Source organism: Bombina bombina, chromosome 4 (genome assembly GCF_027579735.1).
Source record: "Bombina bombina isolate aBomBom1 chromosome 4, aBomBom1.pri, whole genome shotgun sequence".
Classification (NCBI taxonomy): domain Eukaryota; kingdom Metazoa; phylum Chordata; class Amphibia; order Anura; family Bombinatoridae; genus Bombina; species Bombina bombina.
Genome location: NC_069502.1, coordinates 966,805,485 through 966,821,788, shown reverse-complemented (window position 1 = coordinate 966,821,788; position 16,304 = coordinate 966,805,485). Strand labels below are relative to the sequence as shown.

The 16,304-nt window shown below is 38.3% G+C and overlaps 1 protein-coding gene across 1 annotated transcript in view; it reads right to left on the bottom strand.

The window, feature by feature from the left end:
* Positions 1 to 1,064: 1,064 nt before the first annotated feature.
* POLR3F (RNA polymerase III subunit F) overlaps positions 1,065 to 16,304 on the bottom strand; it is a 35,050-nt gene continuing 19,810 nt past the window's right edge. Inside the window, exons 8-10 of the mRNA XM_053709302.1 lie at positions 6,506 to 6,613; positions 3,441 to 3,632; positions 1,065 to 1,689 (exon numbers count right to left, since the gene is read on the bottom strand). Coding sequence (XP_053565277.1) covers positions 1,612 to 1,689; positions 3,441 to 3,632; positions 6,506 to 6,613 — 378 coding nt within the window. The 3' untranslated portion in view covers positions 1,065 to 1,611. The remainder of the gene's footprint in view (positions 1,690 to 3,440; positions 3,633 to 6,505; positions 6,614 to 16,304) is intronic.

Here is a 16,304-nt window from a genome sequence, read left to right as displayed (position 1 = left end):
CTTACAGGCGGAATTTTTTTTTAATTTGATATTTTAAAAAAAATATATAAATTAAATAGTTTGGCTTTTAGAATAAGTTTAGAATTCCAAATTTGGGGATTTGCACCTGTATATAAGACAGAGTTTACTTAACCCCTTTTAAGCAAAAAGCATGCTAAATAGATATTAAAATAAATAAAAACAGTTCTATAAATAAGCGATCACATACACAGTGGTATCTAGCTAAATGTATTGTGTTCAGGTGCACGTAGATATGCTCAAGAGCAGTGTGTGCCTCCTCACTATGGTTGCTCTGCAGGCTTTTAGTGGTCTCATTAATGAAATAGAGAAGTGCAAGTGTAGTCTGGTGGGAGCAGAGTAACCCAAAGGCTATTGTATCCAATGTCAGGAGTAAAGCAGCCCCCGAGTCATTTAATTCCTTTTGCACAATCAGCAAGTTGTACAATGTAGCAAATTCCACTACCCACTCAATACTAATCTTGTTTCTCCTTTTCCATGGTGATCGTACAGCTAGGGAAATTGCACACATTAAGACATGCACAGTGACTAGTAATGTTAATGTTTTCATTGGCAGCTCCATATTGCATAGCATGCGCACCTACCTGTTAAGTACCTTAAAGACTAATGCCTATATTACGAGTGGTGCGCTTACTGTAGCGCAAGATCTTTTTTTTTTAGGCTCCCTAGAGCGTCTTCAGCCTCACTAGTGGTTATGTTAATAAATACTATTTAATAACATAAGGACTGGTGAAGCTAGAGAGGCTGAAGACGCTCTAGGGAGCCTATAAAACCCCCAAGATCGCACTTGCGCTACAGTTAGTGCACCACTTGTAATCTAGGCGTAAGAGTGCAACAGCCAATAGATTCTAGAGGTACAAGAGGAGGAGGTTTAAAGAAAAGAAAAAATACACAAACCAAACTGTTTGTGGGTCCCTTAATGGGTCACACATTTTAAAAATGTTGAACAAACATTAACACAGGATGCAGTCCAGTCTCTATTGACAATGGAAAAACACACAATTTTAGGAGATAAATTGCATTAAAAATAATGAAAATCACAAATGTTTTCAACTATTCATAATTCAACATTTTATGGGGAATTAAATGTGAATTTTAATAACTTTATTTTAACTTGTTTACATAGCCAATGTGTTTTTAGCAAACCTGTATAAATGATATTAAAAGCTCACACAATTATTCTCCCTCTTTTTTTAAATACTGTACATGTTTTTTTTTTAAAACAAAAAGCCTTTAGCGACTAAGTCATCCTTATATTTACAACATTTATTAGACTTTACCAAACTCAGTTTCATTCTCCAGTCAAAATAGTATTTGTGTTTGAACCTTTAGGAAATGGTTTAATGTCCATGGCATTGCAAATTGCTATTTCACAAATAAGGTGTAAATAAAACACAATGGGTTATTTTGTTTAGTGATTTTGGTAATGTAATGAACATTCATCAAATGCTTTATGTTGGCATCAATAACATTTTCAAAAATATAAAATAAATCTCTTCTATAATTTATACAGTTCAGCTCCCATGACGGACATCCCTGGTCCTGTAGTATTTTATTCTTCCCATACCCTCGCACGACCAGCATCAGAAGTTGTCAAAAGTCCAGCCATTCGGTCATATATATACAATTAGATGGAGAGATTTCACCTCCTTCGTGGCAGTCATCGAAAACCTGAGAGAATATTTCATCACATTATTCCAATTAAATCTATAAACACATTACAGATTAGTGTATAAAAGTGTATAGTTTAAGTTTTCAGCTTTAGGTGCTGAGCTGTGCTTTTACAGTGTTTTGTTAAACATACAGTATAATAGGAAAAATACAACACAATATCAAGATTCTATTAGTAACATTTGTTTATGTAGAATAATTTATGTAAATGCCTTGCTTAGAAGTGAGCTACAGTTACTTAAAGGGACAGTACACTGTAAAATTGTTTTTATATGAATGTATTTTCAATGACTTGTTATACCAACTGCAGAGTATAAAATGTATGAGAAATTGCATTTTCAGGTTTATTTGTGTATATGAAGTAGCTGATTTTGTGCTTTTATACTACAGCTTATTACAATGGGTTGAGCTTCAGGTAATATCAGATCTTATTATGTTATCACTTTGTGTACACAGACTTGCTTCCTTATCTTATATTTGTCTAGAAAACCAAAGCTCAATCCTTAGAGAGAACAATGGAAAATTATCATTTTATTACTTAACTATCATGCACCCCACTGAGAGTGTAATCTCTTCTGCTGACTGTGTTTACTTAGGCTATTCAATAGAACATACTCCAGTATAGAAACTTTCAGTATAGATTGGGAAACCACAAGCTTAATCAGCTATTTCAAATGCCACATTACGGGTAAAGGAGCTACTTGTAAACAATTTAAAACACTCCAGCAGGTAAAATGAATCATTGGGAACAATTTAAAGGGGAGACATTTTTTGGGTGAACTGTCCCTTTAAAGGGATATGAAACAATTTTTCTTTCAGGATTCAGATGGAGCAGCAATTTTAAGAAACTTTCTAATTTATGTCTATTATCATTTTTTCTTCATTGTCTTGGTATCTTTTGTTGAAAGCAGGGATGTAAGCTCAGGAGCCTGCCCATGTCTATGCAGCACTATAAAGAATGGTTTCCATTTGCAAGAGTGCTAGATTATTATTTCCTGCCATGCAGTGCTCCAGAGCCACCAATAACCTTAACCAGCCATGTCCTACACAGGAGCTACATGAAAGAGTGCCTGGTGCACGGTATAACTATGTGTATTCATTTTTATTTTATTACAATTCTTTTGGAAATATTTAACTGAAGAAAAAAAAAAAATCTTTTTATTAAGAAAAAAAATATATGAAAAAAACATGAATTCTCATTGAATCCAACCATGTAAAATTTGTGAAAAATTACATTGTCATTCAAACAATCCATCATAGATTTAAAATGACAATAAACACCTTGAGATTTTAAAGATACATGAGACCTAAATATTGAAGCAATTGAAAGTAATAATGCAGAGCAGTAAGAAGCTGCCTAGAAAATATCACCTAAACACCTTTGTAAAAAAGAAAGATTTTTACCTCAGAATTTTCTCAGTAGCAACATCCCATTGTAAAGGGATTTTAAGCAGCCAATCAGGATGCTAGTTCCAGGACATGCTAGGGAGTGTGCATCTGGTATGCACAGGCAGTCATTATTTCCCTATGCAGTTTAAGGAAGTTTACTATGAAATATTGCAAGATTTCAGTGAAATCTCATGAGATCAGATATTTATCTTCAACATGATGAGAGTAGCTGAAGGAAAGCTATTCACAGAGCACTTACTATTGTGAGCTGAAGATATTTTGAGATAAAATATCTTCCTTTTTTTTACAAAGATAAAAAAAAACCACAAAACAAACAACAACAACAAAAAAAAAGGACTTACCGGACATAGGCCACAGGGTGTACGCACTAAACCAGCAGGTTGTATTATGGGGTTTACTCCTCTATAAAGCTTCATCTGACCATCCACACTGCCGACTGTCCCCTCTTTTGCAGCGATTATAGTCATTTCTACTTTCCCATCATAAATTAATGTGTTTAGAATGGTTTCAATATCTTCCATTGATAATTCCACCTTTAAAAACAAAATTAGGCATAAGAGAAAATATTTTTTGAGTAAGCTAGTTTGTCAATATTATGTAGCATGACCAAGGATCAGCCAAGAAGGGGCAGCTTTTTCTACTGTGGTTTGTAGATATATCTAAAGAGATTGGCCTTGTCTGTGAAATTAAATAAAAATAATTCAGACCCTTTCCATCTGCTTTATAATAAATCTTATAAATTACTTCTGAAATACAGTGTTGCATAACCTTATACTTATCATGTGATACATGTAAAAATCACATTCTTCTATCACTGCTGCGTTTAGTATTGCTACAGTTCACCTTGGTGTCTTTACATCCTAGTTATTATTATTATTATTATTATCATCATCATCAGGTACTTGTAGAGCGCCAACAGATTCCGCAGCGCTGTAAACATAGTCTGTGTACAGGATAGCTTTTGTAGGGGTCAAGTGGGTAGAGGGCCCTGCCGAGAGTTTCACTGTTGTAGTCGGCTCTTATGAAGCGATCTGTAAACATCTAGGCCCATAGGCTTACATTCTAAGGGGTTCAAGGGGAAAGCAATGGAGTTAGGAAAGGTTAGTGTTGGTTGTATGCATCCCTGAATAGTAGAGTTTTTAGGGAGTGCTTGAAGCTGTTAAAACTAGGGGAGAGTCTTATGGAGCGAGGCAGGGAATTCCACAAGATGGGGGCCAGTCTGGAGAAGTCCTGTAAATGGGAATGTGAGGAAGTAACAAGAGAGGAGGAGATCCTGAGCTGATCGAAGGGGACGGGAGGGAGAGTATCTAGAGACAAGTTCTGAGATGAAGGGGGAGCAGTGCAGTTGAGAGCTTTATATGTCAGGGTGAGGATTTTATGTTTAATCCTAGAGGCAAGAGGAAGCCAGTGAAGGGATTGGCAGAGAGATGCAGCAGATGAAGAGCGACGAGTAAGGAAGATGAGCCTGGCAGAAGCATTCATAATGGATTGTAAAGGAGCTATGCGGCAGCTAGGTAGACCAGAGAGGACGGAGTTGCAGTAGTCGAGGCGGGAAAAGATGAGAGAGTGGATTCAAATCTTGGTTGTATCTTGTGTAAGGAAATGTCTAATTTTAGCAATGTTTTTAAGGTGGAAGCGGCAGGCTTTAGCCAAGGACTGAATGTGAGGAGTGAAGGAAAGATCTGAGTCAAGTGTGACCCCAAGACATCGGGCGTGCGGGGTAGGGGTAATGATGGAATTATCAACAGTTATAGAAATTTTGGGGGTGGAGACAATGGAAGAAGGGGGAAAAATAAGGAGTTCAGTTTTGGAGAGATTTAGCTTAAGGTAGTGAGAGGACATCCAAGATGAGATGTGAGAAAGACAGTTATTGACACAGGTTAGTAAGGAAGGAGGTAGGTCTGGTGCAGAGAGGTAGATTTGGGTGTCATCGGCATACAAATGGTATTGAAACCCATGGGACTTTATTAAGGAACCTAGTGACAACATGTAGATTGAAAAGAGAAGGGGACCAAGGACAGAGCCTTGAGGTACCCCAACAGAAAGTGGTAACGGGGCAGAGGATGCTCCGGAGAAGGCTACACTAAATGTACGGTTAGTCAGATAGGAAGAGAACCAAGAGAGAGCTGTGTCACAGATGCCGAAGGATTGGAGGGTTTAGAGCAGAAGAGGGTGGTCAACAGTGTCAAAGGCTGCAGACAGGTTAAGGAGGATAAGCAGAGAGAAGTGGCCTTTGGATTTTGCTGTAAGTAGGTCATTGGTAACCTTGACAATTGCTGTCTCTGCAGAGTGATGGGAACGAAATCCAGATTGCAGTGGGTCAAGAAGAGAGTTTAGTGTAAGGAAATGGGATAGATGTGCATAAACTAGCTTTTCGAGGAGCTTTGAGGCAAGAGGGAGTAGGGAAATAGGGCGGTAGTTGGAAGGTGAAGTTGGATCGAGGGAAGGTTTTTTGAGGATAGGTGTGACCAGTGCATGTTTTAGAGATGAGAGAGAGGTTGAAAATGTGTGCGAGTATGGGGTGCACTGAACTTAGTTTAGTTGCATGTGCTAATGCATTTAGATGCTGCTCATGAAGCCAGCAGTGACTGTAAATGCATCAACTGTGTCATTGCTGATGCACTAAGAGTCAAAGTGCATTTTTTTTGCTTTTACACATACCCCCTGTATTCTCAAGTAATTTTGACGTAAAATAGCATCCCCCCATATGATAATCTACACTTTGATGTTTCAGGATTCAAACATTTTTATTGTTTTTACCCCCAGGCTCTGGAAAAAATGTATTACATGAAGTAGTTAAAGTGAAAGTAAATCCTAGCGTTTTACAAACAAATAAAGAGCTTTCTACTTCATGTAGAAAGCTCTTTTATTTGATTCAATCGATCGCTGCTCTTAGCTCCTACAGCAGCCCACGGCTAAAAAATTTTTTGGCTAGGAGATGACGTTTTCACCTCTTAGCCAATAGCCGTGCGGTAAATCCGGTTAGACGCCCATGGGAGCCGGATTTACCGCACAGCTATTGGCTAAGAGGTAAAAACGTCACCTCTTAGCCAAAATTTGTTTTAGCCATGCGGTGCTGTAGGAGCTAAGAGCAGCGATCGATTGAATCAAAGGAGCTTTCTACATGAAGTATCTTATACTTCATGAATGAAAGTGCCCTTTATTTGTTTCAATAGTAAATCCTAGCGTTTGTAAAACGCTAGGATTTACTTTCACTTTAAGAACATAAATTGAAATCTGCATTTATTTTTACATAAAACCAAGAAAAACAAAGAGGTGAAGAAGTTATGACTGTGTGGTTTAATGTCAGACAATATGCTTCATTATCATCTAAGTATTTTAACAGTGACAATAAAATTGATGAAATATAATAGGAGCTTCTGAGGGATTTATATCGCCGTCTCACCTTGCTGATCCCTAGTTCACAGATAAATTTCCAAACTTCATGAGATGAAGCAAATGAGCTATTTCTTTGAATCATGGGATTCTGCTTGCTATCCCTGGCTGCTTCTGCCTGTGGTGCGGAAAGAACAGAACTGCATCAGTTTATATTGCAAAAGACAAGTTGTACAGATATACTTAAAGGGATAGGAAAGTCAAACTTAAACTTGCAAGATTCAGATAGAGCATGTCATTTTAAGATACTTTTAAATTCACTTCTATTTTCAAAAGTGCTTTGTTCTCTTAGTATCCCTTGTTAAAAAATGAATATGCACACATCATACACTAGTGGGAGCTGCTGCTAATTGGTGCCTGCACACATTTGTCTCTTGTGATTGGCTAAATAGATATGTTCAGCTTCCTGTCAGTAGTGCAATGCTGTCCCTTCAGCAATGAATAACAAGAGAATGAAGAAAATTTGATAATAGAATTAAATTGGAAAGTTGTTTAAAATTGTATGTTCTTTCTGAATAATAAAATAAAATGTTGGGGTTTAATATCCCTTTAAGTTACAGTATTCTAAATAACTCAGTTGTTATAAAAACAACATTTATGCTTACCTGATAAATTTCTTTCCAGGCATGGAGATTCCACAAATCATTCCAATTACTAGTGGGATATTCACTCCTGGCCAGCAGGAGGAGGCAAAGAGCACCCCAGCAGAGCTGTTAAAGGGGCAGTCTAGTCAAAATTAAACTTTCATGATTCAGATAGGGCATGTAATTTTAAACAACTTTCCAATTTACTAATATTATGTAATTTGCTCAGTTCTTTAGATATCCTTTGTTGAAGAAATAGCAATGCACATGTGTGAGCAAATCACACAAGGCCTCTATGTGCAGCAACCAATCAGCAGCTACTGAGCATATCTAGATATGCTTTTCAGCAAGTGATATCAAGAGAATGAAGCAAATGAGACAATAGAAGTAAATTAGAAAGTTGTTTAAAATGACATGCTCTTTCTAAATCAGGAAAGAAAAAATTTGGGTTTCATGTCCCTTTAAGCATCACTTCCCTTACCCATAACCCCCAGTCATTCGGCAAAAGGGAAATGGAAAAAAAAAAAGATAACACAAAGGTATAGAGGTGTCTGAGGTTTTTACAAAAAACTACAGCCGAAATGAAAATAAGCGCGGGTCGTGGACTCTCCATACCTGGAAATAAATACATTTATCAGGTAAGCATACATTTTGTTTTCTTTCCTATGGCATGGAGAGTCCAGAAATCATTCCAATTACTAGTGGGAACCAATACCCAAGCTAGAGGACACAGAATGCAAGGGAGGGAGAACAAGACAGGCAGACCTAAACCGAAAGCACCACTGCTTGAAGAACTTTACTCCCAAAAGAGACCTCAGCCAAGGCAAAAGTATCAAATTTGTAAAAGGAATGAATAGAGGACCATGTGGCCGCCTTGAAATTGGCTCCACTGAAGCTTCATTTTTGAAAGCCCAGGAAGATGAAACAGCTCTAGTGGAATGAGCTGTAATTCTCTCAGGAGGCTGTTGTCCAGCTATCTCATAAGCTAACCGGATAACACTTCTCAACCAGAGAGAGAGTGGTAGAAGTGGCCTTCTGACCCCTACACTTACCAGAGAAAACAAAGAACAAGGCAGAAGTCTGCCGAAAATCTTCAGTTGCTTGAAGGTAAAATTTTAAAGCACGCACAACATCCAAGTTTATGCAAAAGACGTTCCCTTCTGGGAAGAAGGGTTAGGACAAAGAGAAGGAACAACAATTTCCTGATTAATATTGCTATCCGACACTACCTTAAGGAGAAACCTCAGCTTAGTACGAAGGACCGCCTTTTCAGCATGAAAAATAAGGTAAGGGGAATCACACTGCAGAGCCGAAACCTTAGAAACTCTGTGAGCAGAAGAAATAGCAATACGAAACAAAACCTTCCAAAATAGAAATTGAATATCAAACAGAATGCATTGGCTCAAACGGAGCCTGCTGCAAAACTTTAAGAACAAGGTTAAGGCTCCAAGGAGGAGCAACTGGTTTAAACACAGGCCTGATTCTAATCAGGGCTTGAACAAAAGCTTGAACATCTGGTAAATCTGCCAGACGTTTGTACAAAAGAATAGACGGAACAGAAATCTGACCCTTCAGAGTACTGATTGACAAACCCTCCTCTAGGCCCTCCTGAAGAAAAGACAAAATTCTGGGTACCCTTACCCTGTTCCAAGGGAAACCCTCCGATTCACACCAATAGAGGTATTTACGCCATACCTCATGATAAATCTAGCGGGTAACAGACTTACGAGCCTAAAGCATGGTATCAATAACCATCTCAGAGAAACCAAGCCTGGACAAAACTAGGCGTTCAATTTCAAAGCAGTCAGCTACAGATAAGGCATCGTACAAATATGATGCTGCTCCCGCAACCGTAGCAATACTTGCAGCAGGTTGCCATTGTAATTCCTGATGAATGTACATCTTTTTTAAAATAAGCCTCAAGCTTCTTATCCATGGGATCCTTGAAAGAACAACTATCCTTATTAGAAATAGTAGTTATTTTAGCTAGAGTAGAAATAACTCCTACCTTAGGCACCATGCGCCACAAGTCAAGAATGGAGACAGCATCAGGAAACATAAAAAAAAAACCCCAAAAACGGGGGGGGGGGGGGGGGGGGGGGAAGAAGAAAACCTGGCTTATCCCATTCCTTAGCTATAATTTCAGATATTTTGTCTGGAATAGGAAAAAAACATCCACAGATAAAGGAGAATCATAAACTCTTAAGTTTAGATGATTTTTTAGGGTTGACAACGACAGAAGGTTCGGAGTCGTCCGAAGTAGCTAGAACCTCCTTTAGAATTAACCGGAGGTGTTCAAGTTTAAATCTGAAATTAACTTCTTCAGATTCAGCAGAATTTTCCCTTACTATGTCAGAATCTGAGATCTCACCCTCAGAAGCTACCGAGTTATCCTCCTCATAAGGCACATGGGAAAGGTTGACCAGAGCAAAGTAGATGGAGACATCTTACTAGCAGAAATATTCATGGATTACCTCTCCGCAACCGGGAAAGCAGATAAAGCTGCAGATACCGCAGAAGTTACCTGTGCAGCAAAATCTCCTGGCAAAACAACACCCCCAGGAGGCTGAGAGGAACCGCAGGGCACTGTATGTGAAACCATTAAGGCTTGGGACGTTTAAGGAGAAAGCTGTGGCATAGTTGAGTTTTAGCTAAACATGAGGAACAAAATTGCATAGGTAAAACAATTTGGGCCTCTAAACATAAGAAGCATTTATCCAAAGTAACAGAATCCTGTTCTGAGTCCATAGCTGAAATAGTCCCCAATAATAAGGAAAAAAACAAACCGATAAAAGCAACCGTATGACACTTTAAGAAGGAGAGAAATCCCTCAGAGCGATATAATGCTAAGTATAATTTTTTTTTTTTAGAAATTGCACCTCTAAACCTGTCTGCCTGAGGTGTCCTACTGTAACCGTTCCAGAAGCTGCAACTAGAAAAAGAAGGACTCTCTAGCAGGTCTACAAGGCAATATCATCCACCCACAGCCACCACAGAAGACGACTCACTGAAATAAGACGCGGCTCCACTCTGCAAACAGAAGAGCGGGTAATGACGTGAGCAGCAGCAAAAGAAACTGAACCACAGGCTAAATGCGCATGTCTTCTAGCTGATAAAAACTAAAGGTGACCCTGTTCCTCTTGAAAAGTTTTACACCATAACAGCCTTATTTGACGATTTCTAGCAGATATCCAGACACTGTCAATATTGCTAAAAAAAAAAAAAACAACAAAAAAACCCCCCTCCAATAATACCCCTTCAGCCATTCTCAGAAGAGATCCTATCTCACATAAAGGGAAAATATTTACAATTAACCCCTTAGTCTCTCACACATACATAGTGCCTGCAAGCTGCCCTTAGATGTACCCTTAATAAAAGGATAAAATATGTCCCATATGTGATCCAGTGGAGAGATAAACTCTTTAAAGTGCCAGCCTTCAGAACCTAGAAGACAAAAGCACTTACCTGAAGATCCAGCTGTTGGGGCAGAAAGACAACTACTAAGGTGTGACAGAACACTTACTCTCTACCAGGCACCTGTAGAAAAGGAGAGAACAGAGTAACCAACTCTGGCTTTCTATAACAGGGGTAGCAATAATGTTAGAAGTAAAGCAAAGACAACCTCACCGCCTTTTAACAGTCACCACTACTCTTACTAAAGAGATAGACAGGGACACAGCTAGACCCCAATCCTTGCTGGCAGGGAAAGTATCTATTAAAAAGGTTCACCAAAACATATGTAATATGGACAGCATATGTAACCAGATAAGCAGACATAACGCTTAGAACATATCAACTGCTACTGTTAAAGTACCATTTAAATGCACAGTAGTTAAGGAGATATAAGCAGACTTTATTCTATAACAATATATAAACTTGAAAATGCTATATTTATCCAGAAAATAAAACAATATCTAATATGCCCAGCATATATGACAAGCTAAGCAGATAGAATGCTAACCGCATATCTATGGTAAAATGACAAGTAATATGCACAGTAGACAATAAGCAGACATAATTGCTTAATATAAAAGAATAAATACAGACCGGGTTACTAAATTAGCCTTATAAGATAGTTTATGTCCAGTCATCTCTGACTGCAGAGACACTATAAAGGAGCAAAAATATAGGCCCAACATAACAGAATACATATAGTGGATACTTGATCTTAAAATATCCATTGCCCTAAAGGATAAAACTGACACTTTAGTGCTTAGAAGACCTATGCATAAGCCCCGCAGTTCAGCAGCTTCTGCATTAAAAAAATGACGCTCTAGAGACTAAATAAAACATGAGAAATATCAAAAACAGCCACTAGATGGCAACAAACATCAAGGGAAAACAGTAAAAATTGAGAGACCAGATTAGTTGTGAGCACTGCAAAATTAAAAACTCAGTTCACCGCATATCATTATTATGATTAAAAGACTTACACTCCCCAAAGAAAGATAAATAAAATACCCAGAGGTGAGATACAAGACATAACTACTCTTGTAGAAAGCAGCCTTGCAGAGGAAGTATCAGGCAAAGCGCACCAAGAACATAAAATGGCGCTGCCTAGAAAAACATTTCTATATACACATACCCAAATGTGCCCTTACATTGCAGGCTATGGGAACAGCTTTAAAAGTGCTCATAGTAATTGCGCTAAATAAAGTGAAAATGAGCGATTCCAGACAAACATATAAAATTGCTTTAAGAAAAGTAATGTGGCAGATGTAATCTTGTCTGTCTGAACCGGAATGCTGTGTGCTAGAAAATATCAATGCTAGTACTAAGAGCTACGCAAGCCGCAAGAACCGGTGTTCTATCGAGAACTCCAATACATCGAAAACTCCAATCTGACGTCACTTCCGATGAATCCATACATCGGATTGGTCTGTATTCAGTGAGTGACAGGACTCACAACCAATCAGATGGGCACTGTAATCGCCTATCTACACTATTTTGCCTCCGCCTAGGGGGTTCAAGGGGGGTGTATGCCAAAGGATCAGCGGTGAACCCCACAGACAGAGGCAAAACAGATATTAACATAAAAAAGACTTACCGGAAGTGACGTCAGATTGGAGTTTGAGGAATTGGAGTTCTCGACAGAACACCGGCTCAAAAGGCTCACCAGCGCTAGACTCTAAATAAAATAAAAAAATATATAAAAATAAGGAATCACTTTTTATGTAGAGAGACTCCATTACAAAGACCCTATAATTAAATAAGGAAAACTAGCTTCCTAATTTCCTCCTGGCGTTGCGCTAGAGATTTAACAGCTCATACACTGTACTCCTCACTGTGACAAGTGCCAAAAACCGTTGTGGCGGGAAAGGAATTTAACTGATCACCCCTGCAGGATAGATAGGCGCCTGGGGGCTTAGAGACTAAGTAAAACCACCACGGATATGATAAGTCAAGATCATACCTGAAACATCCTCTCCCTCCGAGGACAATAGCTGTTGCACCACACGACTATGTCGCACACTCTGAGGCATAATTGCCTGTAACATCCAGCAGCAAGAGCCCCGAGAGGTATTGTTGCACTCTGCTCCAATAATAAAGGCCTCTAAGGCCTGATAATGGACAGAGAGCGAAAAGGCTTGCAGCAAAATTTTGCGCGAGAAAATGCTCCGCTAACAGGCTACGGCCGGAACCTATCTTTTAAAACAGAGGCACTGCCGTTGAGTAAACCACTGGCATTATTTAGTGCTATTTACTCTAGCTATCTTCTAAGTAAAAACAATGCCCTTAAAGTGAAGGTCCATTTTGATGAATTAGTGCCCGGTTTTTAATAAACAAACAAACCAAATCAGAATGATATTAAACCGTTTTATTGTTACATGTGTGCCGATTTAAGGAAGTGGCTGTAAATACCAGCAAGAATACTATGAGAGGGAAAACGTGTTTTTCTAGAAACTATAATGAAGAGGAGTTACACAATATAAAGTATCCAATTGCAATAATATAATCAGCCTACAGCAGAAGCTTGTAAAGGTTCCAAGATAGTATAGAAATAAAAAGAATGTAATAACAAAGCTAATTTATTATTTTTTGTCACTTTCCAGTAAAGTGGCTAATGAGACAAAGACTTAGTGGTCCATAGTTCAACCAGCAGGAATCCATGATGCAGAGAAAAAGCATGGAAATACTTGGTGTTCCACCCCAATATGCTACATACAAGGTCAACTACAAATTAGCTGAATCAACTTACCCAGGATTTGTTCATTTAACAAAACCAGGTTCATAATATGGGCGGAGAAAAGTACAGATTTTCAAATTCCTATTGAGACAACTGAAACGGGAATGTTTGCTTTCTTGCCTTTGAATCAGAACTTAATTGGGAGTGAAAAAAACCCCATGAAATACGTAGTCCGTCTGGCACTGCTGCAGCAGGCAAGAAGTTGAGTACCAAGCTACCCTTACAGCAGGAACTGTTAACAGTTTAACAACTCAGAGCACACAGTGACCAAGTGCTCAGGGGGCAACTGTTGCTCTACCCAAACCTGCTACTTTCAATAGAGTCACCTAAAAGTACATGATACCCAAATGTTGAAGCACTTGAAAGTGATGCAACATAGCTGCAAAAAGCTGACTAGAAAATATCTTTTAAAAAAAAAAAAGGATGATATTTACCTTAAATTGTAAAGGGACTTTAAAGGGACAGTTTACTTTATTATTATCATCATCAGGTATTTGTACACAAAAAGTTATTACATTTTAAACGAAAGTGCTTGAAAAGTTAACTATATTAGTTCTTATCTATTGATTCACATCGTTATAGACTTTTGTAAATACTTTTTTGAATGACATAACCTATTCTCCTTACAAACTTTACTGGACGTGAAGCCAGTCCGGTTTGCACATAGCGCATGCACGCTCCACCCCTTGTGGTGACATCACTGCAAGTATTACAGGAAACGGCTGCAAAGCGAATCCGTAAATCAGCTATGAAGAGGGATACTTTTGCAGAACTCACGCGCAACAGTACTACGATCAGTGAATGGAAGAAAAAAAAAAAAAAACTACTCTCTGCTCAACACAGACCAGAGCAGAGAGTAGTTTTATTTTTCTTCCATTCACTGATCGTAGTACTGTTGCGCGTGAGTTCTGCAAAAGTATCCCTCTTCATAGCCGATTCACGGATTCGCATTGCTGCCGTTTCCTGTAATACTGTATAATAAGACAGGTTGAGCATTGCTCATATTCTAAGTAAAAAAATAAATAAACTAAAGTGTTACATTTAGATTGTGCATGCCGGTCATTCATTTAGCATGATTTGCATATAATTGAATACCTGAAGGTGATTGGCCATGGGGCGGGTGAATAGAGATTGCGAACACAGCCCTTTTATCAGGGCGTTCCAGTGTTGTCGAGCTGAACAACAATTAAGAAAAAAAAAAAAAAAAAGGTAAAAAAAAATATATAGTTATTACAATAATTATGCTTTCTCATCTAGTTTACTTGTTAATACTGCGTTACTGCTGCTAATCATCTCCATCTTCCTGAGTAAACTGGTCCTTTAAGCTGCCAATCAGAATACTAGTCCAGGACTTGCAAGGGAGCGTGCATGTGGCATGTGCAGGCACAGTCATGTTATTTCCCTATTTAGTTTAATTAAGTTTACTATGAAATCTCACAAGATTTCAGTGAAATCTCATGAGATCACAACAAAGCATATTGTTTTTAGGTCCCCCCCCCCCCCAACTTGCAGCTGTACAGCAGCTGAAGTAGAACTGATACCAGAGCACTTACTCTTGTAAGATGAAGACATTTTGAGGTAAAATATCTTCCTTTTTTTACAAAGAGATGATCAGGTGATATTTTATTGTCAGCTGTTTGCAGTAATGCTGTATCACTTTTAAAAGGGACAGTCTAGTAAAAAAAAACTCATGATTTAGATAGGGCATGCAATTTTAAACAACCTTCACATTTACTTTTATCATCAAATTTGCTTTGTTCTTTTGGTATTCTTAGTTGAAAGCTAAACCTAGCTCATATGCTAATTTCTAAATCTTGAAGGGCGCCTCTTATCTGAATGCATTTGACAGTTTTTCACAGCTAGATAACATATTGCTCACGCCCCTTGAGTTACTTATGAGAGGGAACGGATTGGCTAAAATGCATGTCTGTCAAAAGAACTTAAATAAAGGGGCAGTCTGCAGAGGCTTAGATACAACGCAATAACAGAGGTAAAAAGTGTATTAATATAACAGTGTTGGTTATGCAAAACTGGGCAATGGGTAATAAAGGGATTATCTATCTTTTTAAGCAATACAAATTCTGGAGTAGACTGTCCCTTTAAGTGATTTAGCATATGTGTATTATGCCCTTTTAACGAGTAACATTTCTTTTTTAATGTAACTGACCACAACCAACAGCTTTTCTACTACAGTGCTGAGAAATGGTCAGGCAAGACAAAAAAAAAAAAAGTATACAGCTTTCATGAAAATTATGCACGTATACGAGGAAAAAAAAAAAAAAAGTTGCTTTTTAGCGTAGATTCTACCATGCACAGAGAGAGCAGGTTACGTGTGTCTGCTGATGTGGGAGTCATTTTCCTAACTAATTACCTGTTACTGGGAAAGTTAGGAGCCATTGACATAACTAATATGTACAGATAAACATTGCATTACAAAGAGTGAACAGCAAACAGCCAGAGCACAATCAGACATTTTTTGCTGTAAGTGGACCTCCTACTGATCTATATACAGGTAGCCCTCAGTTTATGCCGGGGTTAGGTTCCAGAAGGATTGGTTGTAAATCAAAACCGTTGTAAATTGAAACCCAGTTTATAATGTAAGTCAATGGGAAGTGAGGGAGTTAGGTTCCAGGACCCTCTCACAATGGGCATAAGTAACACCTAATACATTCTTTTTAAAGCTTTGAAATAAAGACTTCAAATGCTAAACAGCATTATAAACCTAATAAAATAATCACACAACACAGACTTTACTTGCATTTTTTGCATTACAGTTCTTTCTATGCATTCCAATCTGGACTGATGTATAGACAGGAAGATCTTGTTCCTTTGCAAGCTGCTCGATAGCTCAGGTCTGGTTAAATTTCAGCTTGCTTGGCTTGCATATCTTTGCTGCAACGCAAGCGGACAGCTCCACCTACTGGCTATATTAATCAATGCACTGCTTCTCAATAGCAGTCACATGACTGAAAAAGGTTGTTATTCTGAAACGGTGCAAATTGAATCGTTGTAAACTGAGGGCCACCTGGGTACAAAGA